The sequence below is a fragment of the Pipra filicauda genome, unplaced genomic scaffold (assembly GCF_003945595.2).
Source record: "Pipra filicauda isolate LSUMZ 115617 unplaced genomic scaffold, ASM394559v2 scaffold78_size3787270_pilon, whole genome shotgun sequence".
Taxonomy (NCBI): domain Eukaryota; kingdom Metazoa; phylum Chordata; class Aves; order Passeriformes; family Pipridae; genus Pipra; species Pipra filicauda.
Genome location: NW_024104964.1, coordinates 3,485,789 through 3,505,103, shown reverse-complemented (window position 1 = coordinate 3,505,103; position 19,315 = coordinate 3,485,789). Strand labels below are relative to the sequence as shown.

The 19,315-nt window shown below is 46.3% G+C and overlaps 1 protein-coding gene across 4 annotated transcripts in view; it reads right to left on the bottom strand.

The window, feature by feature from the left end:
* LOC113984566 (lethal(3)malignant brain tumor-like protein 3) overlaps positions 1-16,842 on the bottom strand; it is a 40,994-nt gene extending 24,152 nt beyond the window's left edge. For 2 of the 4 annotated variants that reach the window (XM_027714650.2, XM_027714652.2), the window contains exons 1-9: positions 16,711-16,842; positions 7,144-7,252; positions 6,721-6,829; positions 5,218-5,275; positions 4,063-4,151; positions 2,835-2,939; positions 2,372-2,507; positions 1,795-1,886; positions 714-865 (exon numbers count right to left, since the gene is read on the bottom strand). In XM_027714650.2, coding sequence (XP_027570451.2) covers positions 714-865; positions 1,795-1,886; positions 2,372-2,507; positions 2,835-2,939; positions 4,063-4,151; positions 5,218-5,275; positions 6,721-6,829; positions 7,144-7,252; positions 16,711-16,816 — 956 coding nt within the window. In that variant the 5' untranslated portion in view covers positions 16,817-16,842. The remainder of the gene's footprint in view (positions 1-713; positions 866-1,794; positions 1,887-2,371; positions 2,508-2,834; positions 2,940-4,062; positions 4,152-5,217; positions 5,276-6,720; positions 6,830-7,143; positions 7,253-16,710) is intronic. The other 2 variants (XM_027714651.2, XM_039389925.1) reach the window with 2 other exon arrangements.
* Between the last annotated feature and the right edge of the window lie 2,473 nt (positions 16,843-19,315).

Genomic DNA, 19,315 nt, shown 5'->3' with positions numbered 1-19,315 from the left:
GCAGATGCTTTCAGTGGGTGTGATCACGGTGTGGAACACGAGCATTACCTCGTTAGGGTGGGAATGCCAAGTTTTCCAGGCATGTGAGCTGCCCCCAAAGACAGGGAAATACAAAGAAAAATCATAAAATGGAGATCTTGGATGAAAGGGACCTTAAAGATCATCTAGTTCCAAATCCCTGCCATGGGCAGGGACACCTTCCACCAGCCCAGGTTGCTCCAAGCCCTGTCCAACCTGGCCTTGGACACTCCCAGGGATTCCAGGGGCAGCCACAGCTTCTCTGGGCAACCTGGGCCAGGGCCTCCCCACCCTCACAGGGAACAAGTTCTCCCCAATATCCCATCTAATCCTGCCTTCTGGCAGTGGGAAGCCATTCCCTGTGTCCTGTCCCTCCATCCCTTGTCCCAAGTCCCTCTCCAGATCTCCTGGAGCCCCTTCAGGCACAAGGATGCTTCTCACCTCCAACACTTCCCAGACAACTCAGGTCCCCCCACACTGGTTCTACCCTGAGCTGCCCAGCACTCAACCAGGAGGGAAACTCCTGAGCAACTGCCTCTTTGGGAAAACCCAAAGGAATTACTCACAAGCCTCGAAACCCATTTAAGACCCCAACTTTAGTGGTTACACTGAAAATACCAACGATTACCCTCAGTGGAAGAGCAAAACCAAGCCCAGTCTCCTTGCAGGGGTGTGTGGAAACGGGATCTCTTTACCAGTAGTCGTAGCTCTCGTCCCAGTTATCGAAGTGGATCAGCAGCCGGTTCTCCACCATGTCTGTGATGGTGGCCACGCAGATCAGGGAGGGATTCTTCTTGTCCACTGCCTCCAGCTTCATTCCCAGACGAAACCCAGAGGGTGTGACAGGCTGAGGAACGGGACAACAGGGAAGGGAAATCAGCCACGCTGTTGGCCAAGCCTAATTCTCCTTATGAACTCATTTGTAACCCCAAAACCCACAGGCCAAAACACACTGCAGTTACCAGCAAGAGGTTTGCAGGCAGGATTTCCCTGAGTTCTGGCAATGACTGTTTCTGTTGCCAAAAAAGGGCTGATGTGGCTCGAGAAACAGCATTTCCAGGTAAACCCAGCACCACAGACTCCCAGGCTGAGACAGAAATGCCTTGCAGTGATGGGTGTGGCAGGTCCTGTCTCACTGGGGGAAAAGTTAAGAGAGTCCTCAAGGAGAAGAAGAGACTCAGTGGGAAGCAGAGCAGAGCTGGGCCCTGATCCTACTGGAGTCAGTGCCTGTCCATCTGCAGTGTCCAATCCATCAGCCTTTGTCACTGGAGTGACACAGATGGCAGGAAGGGTGAGGCAGGGACTGAGGGCAACAACCACAAAGAAAGCACCAAGGGGTGAAGGATGAAAAATGCTCCAGATCCACAGCCCCATAATGAATCCCATGGCACACATGAGCATGCTGCTGGAAACCAGAAATTATTTTGGAAATGATTAAATTAGGGGAAAGGGACACAAATATCCCGAACTGCAGGGACACAGCAAAACAGACGGCTGTAATATATTTAATAAATGGTCCAGTAAATCTTTTCCTCCAGCATTAAGGAGGAAGGGAAATACAAATTCTTTCTCTGGGAAGTCAGTGACTAGGGGAAGGAAGAAAAATTGTACTGGTTTTCCATCTTAAAAATAAATCACAGCAGGAAGCAGTTTGCATCTGATTGTACCACAGTTGTACCTCTGACATGAGCATATTAAAACCATGTAAATAATCTGGTCAAAATTCACTTAGCACCAGACCTATTGAAACACCTTCTATTCCACATCACCACTTACAGTGCTGAGGGTCTTAAAAAGGCTTTTTGGAGCTGCTTGAGCTTTGCAATTCTTCAGATAGGAAGTCCAATTAAATTCTCCCTCCTTGAAACCTGGGAAGAGAGATAAAAAAATTGTTCTACCTGGCCCCGGAACATTCCGACAGGCTTTTCAGAAATGGAAATTACCTGGGAAGAATATGAACTTTGCATGATAACTGCCCTGCTAAAATCTTCAGGGGATGTGCATTCCAGCTAAAGCATCTCTCTCTTTTTCACTCTAATGGCCAATCATTAATCTCAACCTTCAGATGTTTCTGGGAAATCGAATGCAGGGAAGAAGCAAGTCCTGAACCCCAAGGAGACATCCAATACAGAGTTTCTAATTTGACTAACAACGTCACTCTCTGGGAACATCAAAAAGAAACTGTTTTGTTCTTCTGTGAGTCACTGTGTTAGTTACACCTCTTCCCTTTAGCCCCTCGGATCGAGTTCCATGCTGAAATCACACTAAAAATGAAACACGCAGAGCCAGGACAGCCAGTTCTTAGGAGAATTTATGGTTTCTTGTACACCACTCTATTTTTTTTTTTCCATACCTTTAGGAGGGAGCAGCTTATGGCTTGTTTTTTCACACCAGCCCACAGGATGGATGTCTGAGGAATCAGCATTAGCCCAGAAGTCATAACACTCTGGATACCCATCAAAGTGCAGTCGCATCCTGTAGCCTTGGATCTGCAATGAGAGGAGCTCTGATTGCCAGAAAGGGTCATAAAGAACTTAAAGAAAATCACTAATCAACTGCATTGTTCTTTTCCATATTTATTCATTACAGGCAATTAAAAGGTTTGATATTCTGAGCTACGATTGCAAAAATCTGACAGGAAGGATTTCAGGCAGAGACCCTCAACCACATCACAGCATTCCTTCACTGTCACCTGGAACTCCTAACCATTAATTAATTAGTGTACTATTATTTTTATGTTTCTACTTTTCACTGGAAAAAAAAAAATCCTAAATGTACATGGGACTTTTGGAACCAAAGACAGGAAAAGCAACTACCTCAGCCACTGTGAGAACACAGAATCGAGAGGGGTGTTCAGGATCCAGCCCTTCCAATTTCATTCCAACTTTAAATCCATTCCGGCCTTGTGGGAATGATTGATACTGTGAGGGGGGAAGAAATATTTGCTTTCAATTCCTAGAGACAAAATCTATTGCAGAGCAGTCATTAGATGTACTCAAAGCTTCAAATGTTCAGCTCAGAGAAGAAAATTCTAGCCCCAAGTGATTGCTGCTCGAAGAGACAGGTGCAGGTTCAGGGATCAATAATGGCATGATCACAGGATTTCAGATTTGTTATTCTAATGAATCTCTCAAAAACACTGAACCACGAGCCTGTTGCAATTAGCTGTGAACAAATCTTTGAGCAGATGCAGAAATGAGCTCTTCTCAAACACAAAAGAATCCCTTTCCCAGCCCAAAGCAGAAACAGAGGTGGGAAAGCTCAAATTACTTCGTCTGTCAGTCCAGACTCTCCCCAGAGGTAACCTGGCATCTTCAAATGCTGAAAGGGACAAGGCAGGTTTGATCTGGAGCCCAGTTACTCCAGAAAACATTTGTGTTTCTCAATACAAATGAAACAAGTGAAGTGTAGTAAAGGTTTTAAATAAACCTGACCTGGGATTCTAAATGGCTTTTTGACTCTCTGCAGGACCTGACCTTCCTGCTCAGCTCACTCTGGAAGGACCAACAGCCCTGGGCTTTGAGGAGCTCCCAGGGAGCTGAATGTTTAATGTGCAGGAGCAGCTTCCCCAGGGCTGCACTCCCCTCTGCCACCTTCACTGAACGGACACAGCTCCCTCCCTCCCTCCTGCCAGACACCCACTGAGCGAATCCACAACATTCCCAGAGCTGACTGACTCCAGTTTCCCACAGGGAAGGCTGGAAGGGCTGTTGTACAGCCACAGGTATGTGACAGACATTAAGCTGTGCTTGGATGTTGCCTAACAGCCCATTTATCCAGAGCAAAGCCGATCCAAAGAGTTGCTGTTTATTTGGGAGTGAGATCCAACCAGCATTTCTAATACCCTGGTTTGGGATGAGACTCCCAGGGCAGATGCCTCATTCCACAGGAACGTGTGAGGGTTTCTCTGCCTGTTTGCACCAAACCAACTCGGAAATGTTACTGCTGGCTTGAGGGTGGTCTCCAACCCCACCTCCAGTGAGCCAGAAATCCTGCAATGCCACCTGAGAAAAACAGAGCAAGGGAGTGGAAAAAGCTGCCAACCTCTCTGAACAGTTTGAGGGGAGCAGCTGGCATCTGTTCCTCTTCCAAGTAGGAAACCCAGTTCCATACCTTCTTCTTTCCAGGAAGCACTAATTAATCAAAAACAAAGAGGAAAATCAATGTTTCTCTCCGATGCTTCCCGCTTTTCTCCTCCTCTCTTCTCCTTCTCCTCCCACGTACACTCCAGCTGGTTTGCTGTGGCACCCCAAAGGAGGCAGTGTTACCCAACTTTTGAGGAAAAGGAGGAATTCCAGCAGTAGGAAAACCGTGCTCATTCCTCACTGAATGAAAATTTGTCACAGGTCAAAAGGATTGTGGCACCCGTATTCCCTGGCAAGATGCCCATGGAAAGGTGCCAGTGGAAAGCCTGGACAAGGCAGAATAATTTAAAAATGTGGAAATTAATTCCTTCTCCTGGTATTTCACAGAGGAATAAAGGGTTAAATATAAACTAACAGACAGCACAGAGAGGCATATAACTGCAGCTGCAATAAACCTAAAATACAATAAACGAAAAACCAGGTGAATTTTCATTCAGTTCACAAGATTTTATATATATATATATATATATATATATATATATATATACACACATGTATTAATAGCCTTCTAATAACACAATGCAACTATTAGAGAGGCAGCTCTCAGATAATGAAAATAATTTGGATTCATTCTAGAACCACAGTCATACACACAGAAAATCACGTTTTAAATGTACATTAAACATCTCCCCCCAGTAACACACTAACTCATTTAAGGTATGTAACACATTTAAGTCGCAGTCTAGAATCAATCTCATTGTTTACAACTTATTTTCTCTTTAGCATTACAGGCTCTGGCTGTGAAGCTCTCCAAAGTCAATGGAAAGAAGATTCTTATTGTCTTCAGTGAGCTTTGGATCAGGCTGGCTCCTTCCAGATCCTCACACTGTGCCCATCATGCAGGGAAATCCAGGATATTCCCCCTAATACATCCCAGAAGCTGCCTGTGGTAAGAGGGTTATGTACCTAATAAGCTACTCTGAATGTGAAATGAGCTCTACTGTCCTTTCCTCTTCTGTTTATTATTATTATTATTATTATTATTCACTTTATAATAGCTACTAAAAAAAATATCTATAAACATTAAAGAAAAGAGACTCTGAGCTTAGCTCACCTTGTTTTATTGGTTTAGTGTTTCTGCGGCTTTTCATATTATTTGATTTATTCTTCTCCTAGACACAGATATGTTAAAAAGAAGTTTAGCAAGGTTGGTTTTCCCTCCCTCTGATCATCTCACAATGCAGGTACAATAAGGATGGAACAGGTAACTACTAACAGGACTATTAGCCAGTATTATGTCTCTTGAATAACCCTGCAAGAACAGCAGTAGGGAATGCTACACAGATAACTTTGATCCTGCAGTATCCCAAAGTGCTTTACAAGTTATTTAATACATGCTCCTGGAGTTCACTTAAATGTGGCTGCACAAGAGCAGCACAGGCCCAAAATCTCCACTACAATACAGAGGATTTGCTCTCTGCAGTGCAGGATTTGCTCCTCACGTCAGCAGCCTTACTGTAACTCCATTTTCCTTTCCCTTTCTCGTGTCCCTCCATGCCAGGGAATGGATAGAAGGGGAAAAAAAGTCATTGCTGAAGGCCTGAAGGAAGCAGAAGCTTCAAGGAACTCCTGCCATGGATGAACCTCCCCCCCCAGACCACTTGGTTTCCCTGTGCCACACTCCAAGCCCAATTCCCAGTTCTCATTCACATTTCTTCTGTGTGCTTTTCACACTCAGGTTTGATTCCTCCCAGGTTGTCATTTCTCAAAACAAACCGAAAAAAAAAGCCAAATGTGCAAAGCAAAGCAAAGGTGCCACCAGACACGCCCCAGAAGGGACAGGGGGGCAGTTCCTAAAGAGGAGAAGGAGAAGGGGGAAGAGAGAGATTTCAAGGACTTCTGAAAACATCCATCCCCTAAAACATCTCACCCACATCACAGGGAAAAGCTGAGCAAGGAGATGAGTTAAACTGCTCATGACATCAGAGGCTGCAGCTCAAGTACCCACCAACACCTCCACAAGTGGCTCAGCTGTACAGAACCATGGGTGATATGTGAATATAAATGAAATGGCTCAGAGACACACTGCACGGGCAGGGGCAGAGCACAGGGTTGCACAAAGGGTCCTTAACTTCAGGAAAGTTAAGGAAAGATCAGCTCAGGACTTGGGAACTTCTATTTATCCACCACTAATACAGGTTTCTGGTTGAGCATTCTCACAGTGTACATGCAGGTACCTGATAAAACCCAACCAAACCCTGTGGTTTGGCACTAATCTTCAATATCACAAAACAGTACTCGACTGAGAGAAGGTATTTTGGAGGCCTGTGGTTTTATTACTGTGAAATAGAGCTGGTGTACAGGGCTGTAACTACCCCTGGAAAGTTACAGTCTGAAAGCCTGACTTTCACTTCACATGAGCTATTCACTGACCCCTGCAATTCCTCAGAGCAGGTATTCCCATCACTGGTGTAAATCAGGATCAGCCCCAGACCATTCCCTGGGTACAGAACAACCTCCCTCAGCTCAGTTTGCTCTGCTCAGGGAACTCTGAGACAAACAACTGCCCCTGCTTTTCACAGCTCCCTTTAAAGCAAGGACATGCAGCCTCGTTTACCTCATCCTCATATGCATTTTCCTCCTCATCCTCCGAATCCAGAGGGAGTCTTCTCTTCCTCCGGAGCCGCCTGACAGGTCTGCCAGCCTCAGTCACCTGACAGCCACTGCTGGTAGGAACATTTCTATTATTTCCCCTGTTTCTGCCATCACCTGGAATGTCTCTGACAAGCATTAAACATCCAACACTGAAAACAAAACCGAATTAAAAGTGCAACACTCCTGCAGTGTCTCTGTGCCTCTGGGGAAGAACGAGGAGGCCTGGACTGAGAGCCTGAAGAAGTGTCTGCAGGATTTGCTGGATACAGAACAGTAACACTTGCTCTCAGGAGTTCATTCGACTCACAGCAACACTTTTCTCTGCCACAGTGTTCACTTTAAACATTTTTAAACAAAACCCAGGAAAAATCCGAGGTTTCTTTACCTGTCCCTGTGCTGCTGGGAGCCTGTCTGAGTACAAAACTTCCCATTCTCAAAGCAATCCATCTGCTCACAGGTTTGGGATTCCGAGTAGGACACGCCTGGTCTGGGCACTGTGGAAGCAAGAAACAAGACAACTATTAAATTAAAATGTTAAAACACATTTAATTGCATGATGAGTTCTGTCAAAGTCCTTTACAAACTTCCACTGAGTGACTCTCAGAATCCCATGGAGAGGGGTGTAATTATTAGCTGTGTGCTGACCCACCACCTCAGCAGAGAAAAACCCCTTTTATCTGTAATATTTTAATTTTGAAGAAACCCTGCCCCCTGTAAAAGTGACAAAGGAAGATATAATCTTAAAGCTATAACCAGGACACAGTTACAAATCTCATTATATTTCTTTATTCTTAGTAACCCTTTAACTGGAAAGACAAATGTCAAACAAGTCCATCTTGTTTCGATGCTTTTAATACAGCTGGCTAAGTTTAAAAGCTTCTGCCTTTATATATATTTTGTACATATGAAAATCCTTCATAGGTAGCCCCTAAAAACAGCACATTATTGATGGGAGAATAGAAACAATCATTTCTATACCTAGCAAGAGATATATATATGGATCTTTCATCTGAATGAGAGTATGAAAATGTAAGGAATAACTCCAATATATGACATATATTTACTTTCTCCTGAGTTCTTCCTAACGCAAATTAATTTGTATTTGATATTTTAACAAAACCCCAGGCATCTGCACTGTCCTGATGGATAATTTGCTCCAGTAATCTGACATTCAAATCATGCACGGGGGCTTCTGTGTGTACATTTTCCCTGCTCTGCATCAGTGGCACCACTCGTGTGCACTGGTTTGATCAATCCAGTTTTTAATGCACCATTAAACACCTGAAAAGAAGAAAAAAAAACCACAAAGCACCACTCACAACCCAGACTGAGATATGAGTCACCTGGCTTTTATTTAAAGCCTTTCTCAGTCTCCTCAGCAGCACTTGGGCTAATCCTGATAAGCCAAGTGATGTTTTTCATCGATATTTCATTGCTCTCCACGGTCCAATATGGATGTTGGATCGTCCTTGCTGGAACTGGGCACTCACTGCCCATGAACAGTCCACACATTCCTGTATCACAACCTGAAGTCCCTCCATGCCCTCAGGGACCATCGATTCCAGGCAGGGAAAAGACAAACCAGGGAAGACTTGCAAGAACCAAGAGCTCTGATGTTCAAATCTGTCCAACAAACACAGTTCTATTTATCGCAGTTACTTCCCTAAAATCCCAGCACAAGCAGGACCCCCCCAGCTGCCGACAGAAGGGGCACATTCCACAGGAATTTGTCCTGTGTGACCCCCAGCTGGAGCTGGATGGGCTTGAAAGCCCTCAGAGCACGGTGACAGCTGTGCTGCATCAACACTGCACACATCTGGAGCTGCCAGGGGCCACAAGTGGCTCTCAACCCATCTTCAGTGACACTTGTTCTGGTGGGAAATGAATGTCCCAGAGGAGCAGAGGAATGTGGGACAGGCGGAGGGGATGTTGCTGAAGAACAGTGACACTGAGGAATAACCTGCTCTTCTTTGTTTGGCACCCATCCCCTGCTCACACACACAGAGGAAATCCAGATACAGAACAAGAAAACCTCTCCAGACACACACAGGGCAGCAATGGAAAAGGAATGACACGTGGCAGACTTCAGAGAGTCTTCCTTTGAGCTTAAAAAACTCCCTAGGCTATGCAGGAACACTTCACTGGCGCAGATAAAATCATTAAAGTGTGTTAAATAGTGTCAATATGCAACTTTTATTAGTCCTGACCTGCAAATGTGACCGAGCACCAGAAAAAAAAAATAATAAATTTTAAATTAAAAAACCACCTTTCTGATGAGCAAATAGCTGCAAGGATTACTCATTCCTTGATCTTCTTCACTATCTGCAATATGGAGCTACTGAACTCCGGAATGAAAGAGGCAAGTCAAAGGTGGCTGCATTTGCAAGCTCTGCTCCAAAGCTTTTATTCCAAGCACTTCATTAGTCTGAGATCTTCCCTCAGCCATCCGTGCTTTGCTCAAACCTGCTGAACTCAGTTTAAAAGCATCTGCTTCACCTCTGAGGAAGAGCTCCTCGATGAGTTGAGAAGCACCATCCTCCTCCTACTCCTGCCTGCTTCCTGGGCTTGGGATCCTGCCTCCAGCACCCTATCAAAGCCTTATCCCAAACGTTCTTCCTCCTCTTTCCTCTTCTTTATCTAAAGCCTGTATTTCTTAAAGCTTCAAAGACGCTGGACTTGCTTCTAGAAGGCTCACTCACTTCCTCCTCTGCAGCCCTGAAGAGACAGAACACCATTTTCATTTCAGCACAGAGAGAAACAACCTGGTTTGAAGGAACAAGAATTCTAAGGGGACTCAGTTTCCTGGAGGATTCACTCCCCTCAATCACCAGGAGAGCAGCAGCATCCCAGTGCACATCCCAGGGATGGGATGACTGGGATAGCTCAGTACCATGGGCAGAGGGTCAGTGGAAGGAGCAGATCCAGAGCTCCACGTGCTGTTCTGGAGTAGAGCTTGTCCAGGAGCCAGTGTCACCATGCAGGAGCAGGGTAATTTTTGGGATAGTGACACTCCTGCACATGAATCAACAGTTCTGATTCTGCCCAAACCAGCAGAGGCAGAGGCTGGTGCTTCCTCCTGCAATAACCTGATGATGTAACCCCAGCCAGGTGAGCTGGGCAAGTCCAGCCCCAAAACACATATAAATTAACATCAAAAAACCAACCAGAATCTTTATTAACAGTCTCTGATCTGAGGCCTGGCTGATCATGGAGGCAACCTACAGTTTCATCCTGACGTTCTTCAAGACAATATCCCTCATTCCTAAATTCTGGAACTGCACAACTGTTACTGTCAGCACTGCATCTTCCTTTACACAACAGAGCAGATTTGCTAATATAAAATCCACACAATCCCACAGAAATAATCTGTCCTTCCTGAGATAATTTTGAAACGAATTAAGGAAAAAGATATTTCATCGTGCACGCAAGAAATGGAACAGAGCAGGAAGAGAGGGGGGTAAAAAGGATTAAACAGCAAAAACAAAAAATAAGTATTTGGCATCTTAAAGTGGCTCCTTGGGCAGCCAGTTACTGTGTTCCAGCTGGACATTCCTACCAGACCCATCAACAGAGGTAATCAGGGCTCTTATACCTGGTCATTTAATATAAAACAACACAATGTTTCTTGGTGCCTTTCAGTCTAATAAATAATGTGGTGCTTTGCTGATTCTCTGCTATTATGAGGAATCAATAAAAGAGAAGCTGTTTCTGCGAAGGAACGTTACTGCTGGTTAAGAGGCAAAACACTTCAGATGTTTAAGGAGCAGGAGGGTAATGATTTGGGTTAAATACAGGGAAAAAGTTAGCAAAATAATAATCCAAAGGAGTCAGTGGATCCAATTCCATGGAGGAGGAGAAGGAGAAGGGGAAGAGGAAGATTATCAACACCTGCAGAAGGTGGGGGGTCTGGTTCTGAATGCCTGATGTGGTACCAACAATCTGATTTTTCAGAGCTCTCGAGCCCCTTCAAGTCCAATTTATTTCACTTCAAATTGATCTTTTCCTCCCCAAGACTGAGAATTGCAGCTTTCAGGGCAATTCCGTGTCTTCGTTTCCAGCCATCGGGAGCACAATGGAAGGGAACAGCTGAAGGTCATTTGGGAACCACTCCACACACATTCACCCCCTAACACTGAACCCCATGTCTGTGGCCATCAGACCCTGGTTGTGATTCACACCAGAGCTGTCGTTGTACCATGAACACATAAGATAGAGCTGCCAAAAACTGCAGAAACCAACCACCGATGGGAACAGAACGTAAAGACTCAACCCCACAGCCTGAGAAAATTCATCTTCCAGAGGAAATGTCTTTCTCATGCTGGATTGAATTTACTGGGCTTTGTTTTCTGAGTATTTTGGGTGGACATTTCTGAGAATCAGGGAGATCAGGCCCATAACTTCTATTAGCAGAAAACAATCACTTAAAACACTTCCTGCCTGTAGAAATCAATTGAGCAAGAAATTAGAAGGAGAGGGGGAATACCACCAGGCTTTCAGAAACATTACTAACATTTCACCACTTCCTTGGTAATGCCAGGCCAGTTGTTTAAAACAAAGTCTTTTCTCTGCACAATTTCTAGTTGCAAACTGTAGAATATATTGCAAATATTCTGTGCTGCCACAGGCTTGGTGGCCACTCATGTCCTGTGTCCTCGTTTCTCACTTGTATGTTGTTACCAGGTGAGGTACCAATCCAGTCTAGAAAGTTGGAGGATTTACTTCACACTGCAGAACTGTCAAAAATCACAATGCAGAATAGAATCTTGAACTTAACCAGAGAAGACTTGATACAATAACGAGTCTTCTTCATTGCTGTATTTTATAAATCCACTACGACCCATAGGAAAATATAATAAAGTAATTACTTTTCTTATATGCTCCCTATCAGTAAAATCTACAATAAAATCAGATAATACAATAAAAGGAAGCAAATGGTGCAATTAAGAGAGAGACCAGAAACTAACCTGAAACATTTTGAGGAGCCACAGTCAGGCCCAAACGTTCCTCATTTGTCCCAATTTCTTTTCATTTTTAACATTTTAAGGCTCAGAGACATTAAGGCAAACGAAGATACAACAAAACTGAGATGAGTCGTTCAGTCCCGAGCTGCAGATTCTGATTTATGAAATGATAAATGACTGCCAGGTTGGCAGAGATAATGGGGCTTAATTAATATGCTCCCACCCAGACCTCTGTGCTTTATCTTTAGACAGGGAATTCACAGGCAGAGGTCAGGAATACTCAGGTTTTTGATCTCATTTCTGCCCCTGAGCCAGTGCAGCCTTGGGAAAACGCTTCATCATTCCTGCAGAAAACCAGCTTTGGCTTTTAACATCCACCTTGCCCTGGTTAGGAGACCAAAAATAAAGAAAGAAAAAAGGTACAAATTCACACAAACAAACAAACAGTGAGATAAATGGGTGGATGGGGGTTCACTCTATTTCTCTGAACACCATCGGAACTAATGGGAAGACAAACATTCCAACAGAAATCCCATTTCAGGCACTACCAGGTTGATTTCCGATGACACGAGGATTTCAGTGTCTCTCTGTGAGGGTAAATGTGAGAAACACAACGGTGCAATAAACCCAAAGACTGTAAATCAAGTAATAACACGAAGTTTGCAGCCCTTCTGGCTGAGCTTCCACGGACCAGGAGGCAAAATTCCATGTGAGAAGCAGCTGGCAATGGAGAGAACCACCTGATCCTGGGCTGTTCTGGGAAAAACCGACTTACAAAGAAACTGCCTTCCCCAAAACAGAGAGGGGCACTGGGCAAAGCTGGTCTTTTCCTCAGAGCACTCAGAGCTGGCACTGGGAGCTCTGTGCATCCCCAGTGTCCCGTGAGCTCCGGCAGCAGCGGCTGCCACCCGACGTGTCACATCTGCCAGGCACTGCTGTGACACGAGTGAGGGACAGAACTGCAATTTAAACAGAAACACACGAAAAACCCCTCATGGCTTCTTGCAGCAGAACAAATCTGGTCTCAGGAGCTGCTTCCAGCACTTCCCAGCTCAGACACAACCACCTTTGCTGTGACGGTGACTGATGATTCTTTACTCACCCATCAGAACCTTCCGCTCACCTCGGGCAAGTGACATTTTGCAAGGCTGAACTAATACCATCACCCAAAAAAACCTCATCAGTCAGGGACTGAAATGAACTTTCAGAGCCTGCAATGGGGAATTGTGCCGATGCCTCAAGTGTCAGTAGCCACTGGCAAGCATTTAATGGCGTGATGAGGCTTAAAGTGCTTTCACTGCCCGTGTCAGTGAAGGGGGAAAAGAGATAAAATTCAGAACTGAGGAATCCCGAGATCCACCCACTGCACCTCCTACTAATTTTTGTAATGACAAATCAAGGAAAATACTGCTCAAAATATTGAAAGGTCTAAGAATGGAGAGGGATGCCTTTGGGGTGGGACGGGCTGCTGAGGACAAGCAAACACGTTCTGTCAGTTCTGCCACTGGGCTGCAAGATAAACTCCTTTGGTTTTCAGGAGTTTGCAGTGCTGTTGATTTGTCACAGCACAGCCCTTCCAAGCCTGCCCTAAGCACATGCTAATACAGGAATTATGGTGTGCTGGGAGACAGACACAGTGGCAATGCGACCTCAGTCAGTTCCTAAGATCAGACAGCAACACTGGGAGTTTACCCCAAACCAGCAGCTCAGCCCAGTATTAAGTCCAAACCCATCATAGCCCATAAGCTGCTCTCTCTTGGTTTCCAAAGTAGAATCATGGAATCCTGGAATGGGTTGGTTTGGATGGGATCTTAAAACTCATCCAGTGCCACCCCCTGCCATGGGCAGGGACACCTTCCACCAGCCCAGGTTGCTCCAAGCCCCGTCCAACCTGGCCTTGGACACTTCCAGGGATTCCAGGGGCAGCCACAGCTTCTCTAGGCAACCTGTGCCAGGGCCTCCCCATCCTCACAGGAAGAATTCCTTCCCAATATCCCCTCTAAGCTGCCCTCTGTCAGTGGGAAGCCATTCCCCTTTATCCTGTCAGTCCAGGCCCTTAAAAAATCTCTCTCCATCTTTCTTGCAGGCCCTCTCCAGGCTCTGGAAGGCTGCAATTAGGTCACCCTCAAACTTCTCTTCTCCAGGCTGAACAATCCCAGTTCTCTCAGCCTTTCAAAAGGTTTAAAAGCTACAGCATAAATAGGGTTGTCAAAACAAATCCTGTGTGATTCATGAACACGACATCTACCTGTTTGCTTAGCTCTACCCTGCATTTATCCCATCACTTCACTGGATTCAATCAGAAATTAAAAAAAAAAACAAACCACAAAACAAACAGGAGATGAGCCACAAGATGCTAAACCTGGTAATAAAACACCAATTCCTCGGGGAGGGAAATATTTTACCAATAAGTTGAAGCATTCTCTGGAAAGTAATCTGCCAAATTCAGCAAAGCACATCTGCCCTCACACCTCACCTGTGGAGCACAGCGAGTGCTGATAATTAGGAGAAATGGGGTTTGGAGGGAACTCGTTTGCTTTGGCTGCTAATTGATTCCACGTGTCAGAGCTGTCCTTAACAAGGAGATAGTTGCTCATTTTCCCCCCAGTTTCTAATCCAAGTTTTCATCCCACTTTGCCACCTTCTTCCTGCTCCTCCGCCCAAGCAGCACACATGGAGGGCTTGAGAAAAGGTTGAAATAGATTAAAAATTATATAAACTATGGGAGAAAGGGAACAGTGTTTGGGGGGGGGGGGAGAAAAACCAACACTGCAACTCAGGAACCTTATTATTTCAGAGAAAGACTGTAAAGGTCCAGAGTAACCAGTTCTCTGAGTCAGTCTGGTTTTGACCCAGTCTAACCATGTTTTTTCCTGATATTCAAACTATGCAACTCTGATAATAATAATAAAAATAAAATGGGATTTAAGCCTCCAAAGTGCTTTACTGTGCAGAGGTGAGGCATGGACTGGCACATGGACATTCCACACCCTCATCACCATGTCTCTGGCAACACTCATGGTGGGATTCTTGGTATGTCCCGTGTTGGACCCGATGATCCTTGCGGGTCCCTTGCAGCTCAGGATATTCCATGAGTCCATGATGTCCGTCATCACCCTAAAGGAATCTGATCCCATGTCCCAGTGTCGCTGCACATCTCACCTCCCAAAAAATATCAGCACTCACATTGAAAAGGACAAGGTGTTTATACCGAGGCTTCACCCTCAAATTTATATCTCCCACCACCAATGGAATATATGGTTAAATGCAGAAGTGTTTAGACTAAAAGCTTTGCATGAAAATATAAGTGAGATAAGGGAGAGTGAAACCTTCTCCTGCAGATAAACCAACAAAATTTTAAGCACGTTATAAAGCAAAATTGCAGATGCTGCTTTAAATAAATTGTAGATGCTATTTTTCATAATCAACCTAAAGCCTTAAAATTTGAGTAAATAGAGAATTGGTGGTAAAAACTGCAGACAAACAGCATGGCTGGGGCAAGGAAAATGGCCCCTCAGGGGTCAGCGGGTCAGGAATGGTCTGCAGGGCACATCTGGCTGTAACAACTCACCCTCATAATGGCAATAAAACCCCCAAAGACAACATAAATTAACTCTGGCCAGGAATAAACAGAGCTGGCCCTGTACAACCTGCCCACAGTTGCACCCAGTTGTCCTCAAGCAGCTCCAATTCAGCTCCATTTCCACCCCGGCACCCACCAGGAATTACAATTCATTTCACACGCGTTCAGCTTTAATGGGATTATTTGCAGTGTGAGGCGCAATCAATTTTAGGGCAAAATCTGTGCACAGAGGCCAAAAATGTCCTCTGTTTTAATTGCATCTGTAATTACTTTATAAGACTACAATCCAGCAAAGTACCCCGGGGACTCCTATTAATCATTATTACATATCTTACATTGCCAAGCGGGAAGACTCGCTGAGGAAAAGACTGTTCCCATCCTCAAAAATATGGAATTTAAATAGATTACGGATCATAAAGTGGGAAGCAAACCACCGACGAGACCATGATGGACTGTTCCTAATTGCTGTGTGGGAAAAAAAGTTCGAAGCACCAAATACCCGTTTTTCCCTTCTTTTACTTCTGTTTTATTATATATTAAAAAAAACCCCACAAACCAGAAAGATCTTTTACAACTTGGCACAAAATATCAGAGCTCTTTATCCCTTAATCCCAATTACAGGCCCATGTGCGTTTGGTTTTGTTCCTTTATAAACTTGTCAGGGCGGTAATTGAATAAATCGAATGTTTTCACATTGAAAATCTAATCCGCCTCCTTGTGGCACCAGGAGTCCATCAAACTGTCCCAAATCCCTTTCTCCTGACCCCAAACATCCCCCAGATTGTCCCGCACCGATCCCAACCTGCAGACGGTCGATACTTTTGGAGGATTATATTTATCCCTCTGTTTATTCGCCACCGACTTTTCCCTCCGCTCGCAAAATCCCGGTTCCATTAGTTCTACTCTTCGGATCCGCTGCCAGAAAGTTTGATGTTGTTTCGGCCTTTTTTTTTTTCTCCATGTAAAATCTCTTCCAACTTAAATGTTTCTGGGGTTTGGGTGGAGGAAAGTCTACAAGAACTCTTTCTACCGCGCTGGATTTATATATTTGTTAGTACTTCGGAGTTGTCACACTCCCGAGGAAGTTTCACCAGCGCCGCGATAACCCCGATTTTCCCCACCGCCTTCCCCCCCCCACCGCTTTTTGCGCCAAAAAACCCGGGCAAAACCAAACCCCAGAAAGCGTGGGCATTTTACGATTTATTTTATTAAACTTAAACCCGCGTTTTTCGCTCGGTTTGGGGGGGGGTTTGCGGGGGGTTTGAGGGCTCTCTCCGCGCCCCGCGGGGCCGCGGGCTGAGCGAGCCCTGAGGCGGCGGCGCCGCCATTTCCCCTCGCGGCGTCCCCCCTTCGCCCCCCCCCCCAAGATGGCGGCGCCCCCCGGGCCCCGCGGGCCCCCCGCACTCACCGGCCGGTCCCGGCCCGGCCCCGCCGCCGCCGCCGCTCCGGGGCCTCCTCGCGGTGCAGCTCCGGCAGCGCTGGAGCCCCCCGGGCCCGCCGGGCGGGGAGCGCATGCGCTGGGAACGGGAACGGGAACAGCCCCGGCACCGCGGGGAGGCGGCGCTGGGTGCGATGGGGAGAGGGATGGGGGGGGGGGAATGGGATAGGGGGGAACTGGGATGGAATGGGATGGAACTGGGATAGGGAGAATGGGATCGGGGAACTGGGATGGGAGGGGATGGAACTGGGATAGGGAGAATGGGATGGGGGAACTGGGATGGGAGGGGATGGAACTGGGATAGGGAGAATGGGGTGGGGGAACTGGGATGGGACTGGCACGGGGATGGGGGAATTGGCGTGGGACTGGCACTGGGATGGGGGAACTGGGATGGAATGGGATGGAACTGGGATAGGGAGAATGGGATGGGGGAACTGGGATGGGAGGGGATGGAACTGGGATTAGGAGAATGGGATGGGGGAACTGGGATGGGACTGGCACTGGGATGGGGGAACTGGGATGGAATGGGATGGAACTGGGATAGGGAGAATGGGATGGGGGAACTGGGATGGGAGGGGAACGGGGGTGGGACTGGCACTGGGATGGGGGAATTGGGATGGGACTGGCACTGGGATGGGGGGAACTGGGATTGTGATGGGGCTGGGATGGGACTGGCACTGGGATGGGGATGAAACTGGGACAGGGCTGGGCATGAAATCATTGGGACAGGGATGAACTGGAGTAGGGCTGGCACTTGGACGGGCAGGTACTGGAGCAGAGCTGGCACTGGAATAGGGATCATCAGAGACAGGCACTGGGACGGGGCTGGCGCTGGGATGGGCAGGTACTGGGACAGGAGGTTACTGGGACAGGCAGGGAGTGAGATGGGAATGATCTGGGACAGGCAGGCACAGGGGTGGGAATGAGACTGGGATGTGGCTGACACTGGGACAGACCCACCAGCACGTGTGGGGCACTGGGAGCGCTTGGAGGGGGCAGATGTGGGTCTGGGGGCACAGCCCCATCCCTGGTGCTGCTCCCTGAGCCAGATGAAGTCTGGGCAGAACCGTGGGCATTAGGGCACATTCGTGGCTGAGATGGAAATCTGGGAAGTTCGGGAGGTTTGGAAAGTGGAGCTGTAAATCACATCCAGCAGGTCGGGACTGTGCTGGACACACCCACGAAGAATAGAAAATATTGCCCCCCTCTCCTCTGCATTTGTTACACTTGTTTTTCTTCTCACCTGGGAATGTTATTACCCTTTGTATTTGAATTTTGGAGCAATAAAAGACGGGGGGGTGGGATTTTGTTAACGATGTGTCGGGTGTTTTTGCCACGGTGAGCAAGGAAGGAGCACGAGGGGGCCCTGAGCTGTGACAGCTTCAGTGGAACGGGATTTTGGGGAGATAATAAATGAGGTTTGCCCCATGAGATGGGTACCCCAACCCTAAATCAGATTTCGGGGCTGTTTTTCAGTGCATTTGGGTAGATATTTCCAGCCTGAAGCTGACTTCTCACTTTGTATTTAATTATTCAAACAGAAATATTACTTTGGAATATTGCAGAACTATGGCAGATGTTCCACTGATCTTCCTCTTGGGCTATACATGATAATAATTATTGTTAATATTTTAAATTATTGCCATTCTTGCCCTGGCTTCACACCTGCTGCCAGGTAAATCCCTGGTTTCAGGAGCCTGTGGTGCCAGCACTGGGATTGCAGCAGCTCGAGGCTGGGAAAGGCCAAGTGCCCACACCAGTGAGCCACGTGAGCCAGAGGTTTTCATGCAAAAACTCCACTTTTTTGTGAAATTAGTGGGGGAGACTCGCTCAGTGACGCTCATGAGACAGAAAAAAACATGAAATGATGCAGCAGAGCCTCTACTCCACGTAGTAAATCACCAGTACTCCTGCAAAGGGAGTATCCAAACCCTGCACTGCACTCCCAGGAATCACCATCGCTCCAGGTGCTCGCTCCTGAAGGATTTTTGGGTTTCCCTCCTGTCACTGCACACAGTGACAGATTTTCCACATACCTCCAGAGGCCTGTCCTCAGGTATTTAGGGAAGGGATGTTCCTCCCAGAGGACTCACTAAAACCCAGCTCAGTCTTTAGGAGCAGCCCTGGCAGCCAGAGTCACTCTTGTGAAGTCTCTGCCTGGACTTTATCATTTGCAGATTTTCTTAAAAGCTATTTTTCCATTAATTATCCCCCATTAGCAAACATCTTGCCTCGCCTGGTTTGCTTCTGTACTAAGATTAAGCAGCAAAAAGGATTAAAAAATGTCATTATGAAAGCCTAAGATGTTAAAGCACTAAATATATATAGCTGGAAAAGGCTTTTCCTTCTAAAGAAATTAAATATCACTTCCACAGAGCTTTCTCATGCTGCCGTGGTAATTTGACATTTGATAAAGTCGGAGCCACTCGCCAAGCCCTGACCCCTCTTAAAGTCTGGGGAAATATTTGGTGTTGAAAGCAACTCTGATGATCTATCGGCCTTTCATCTTTTTAATATGGCAGGACAAGTTCCAAATGATCAAATTATACGGAATGAGTTGCACCTACGAAGTCCA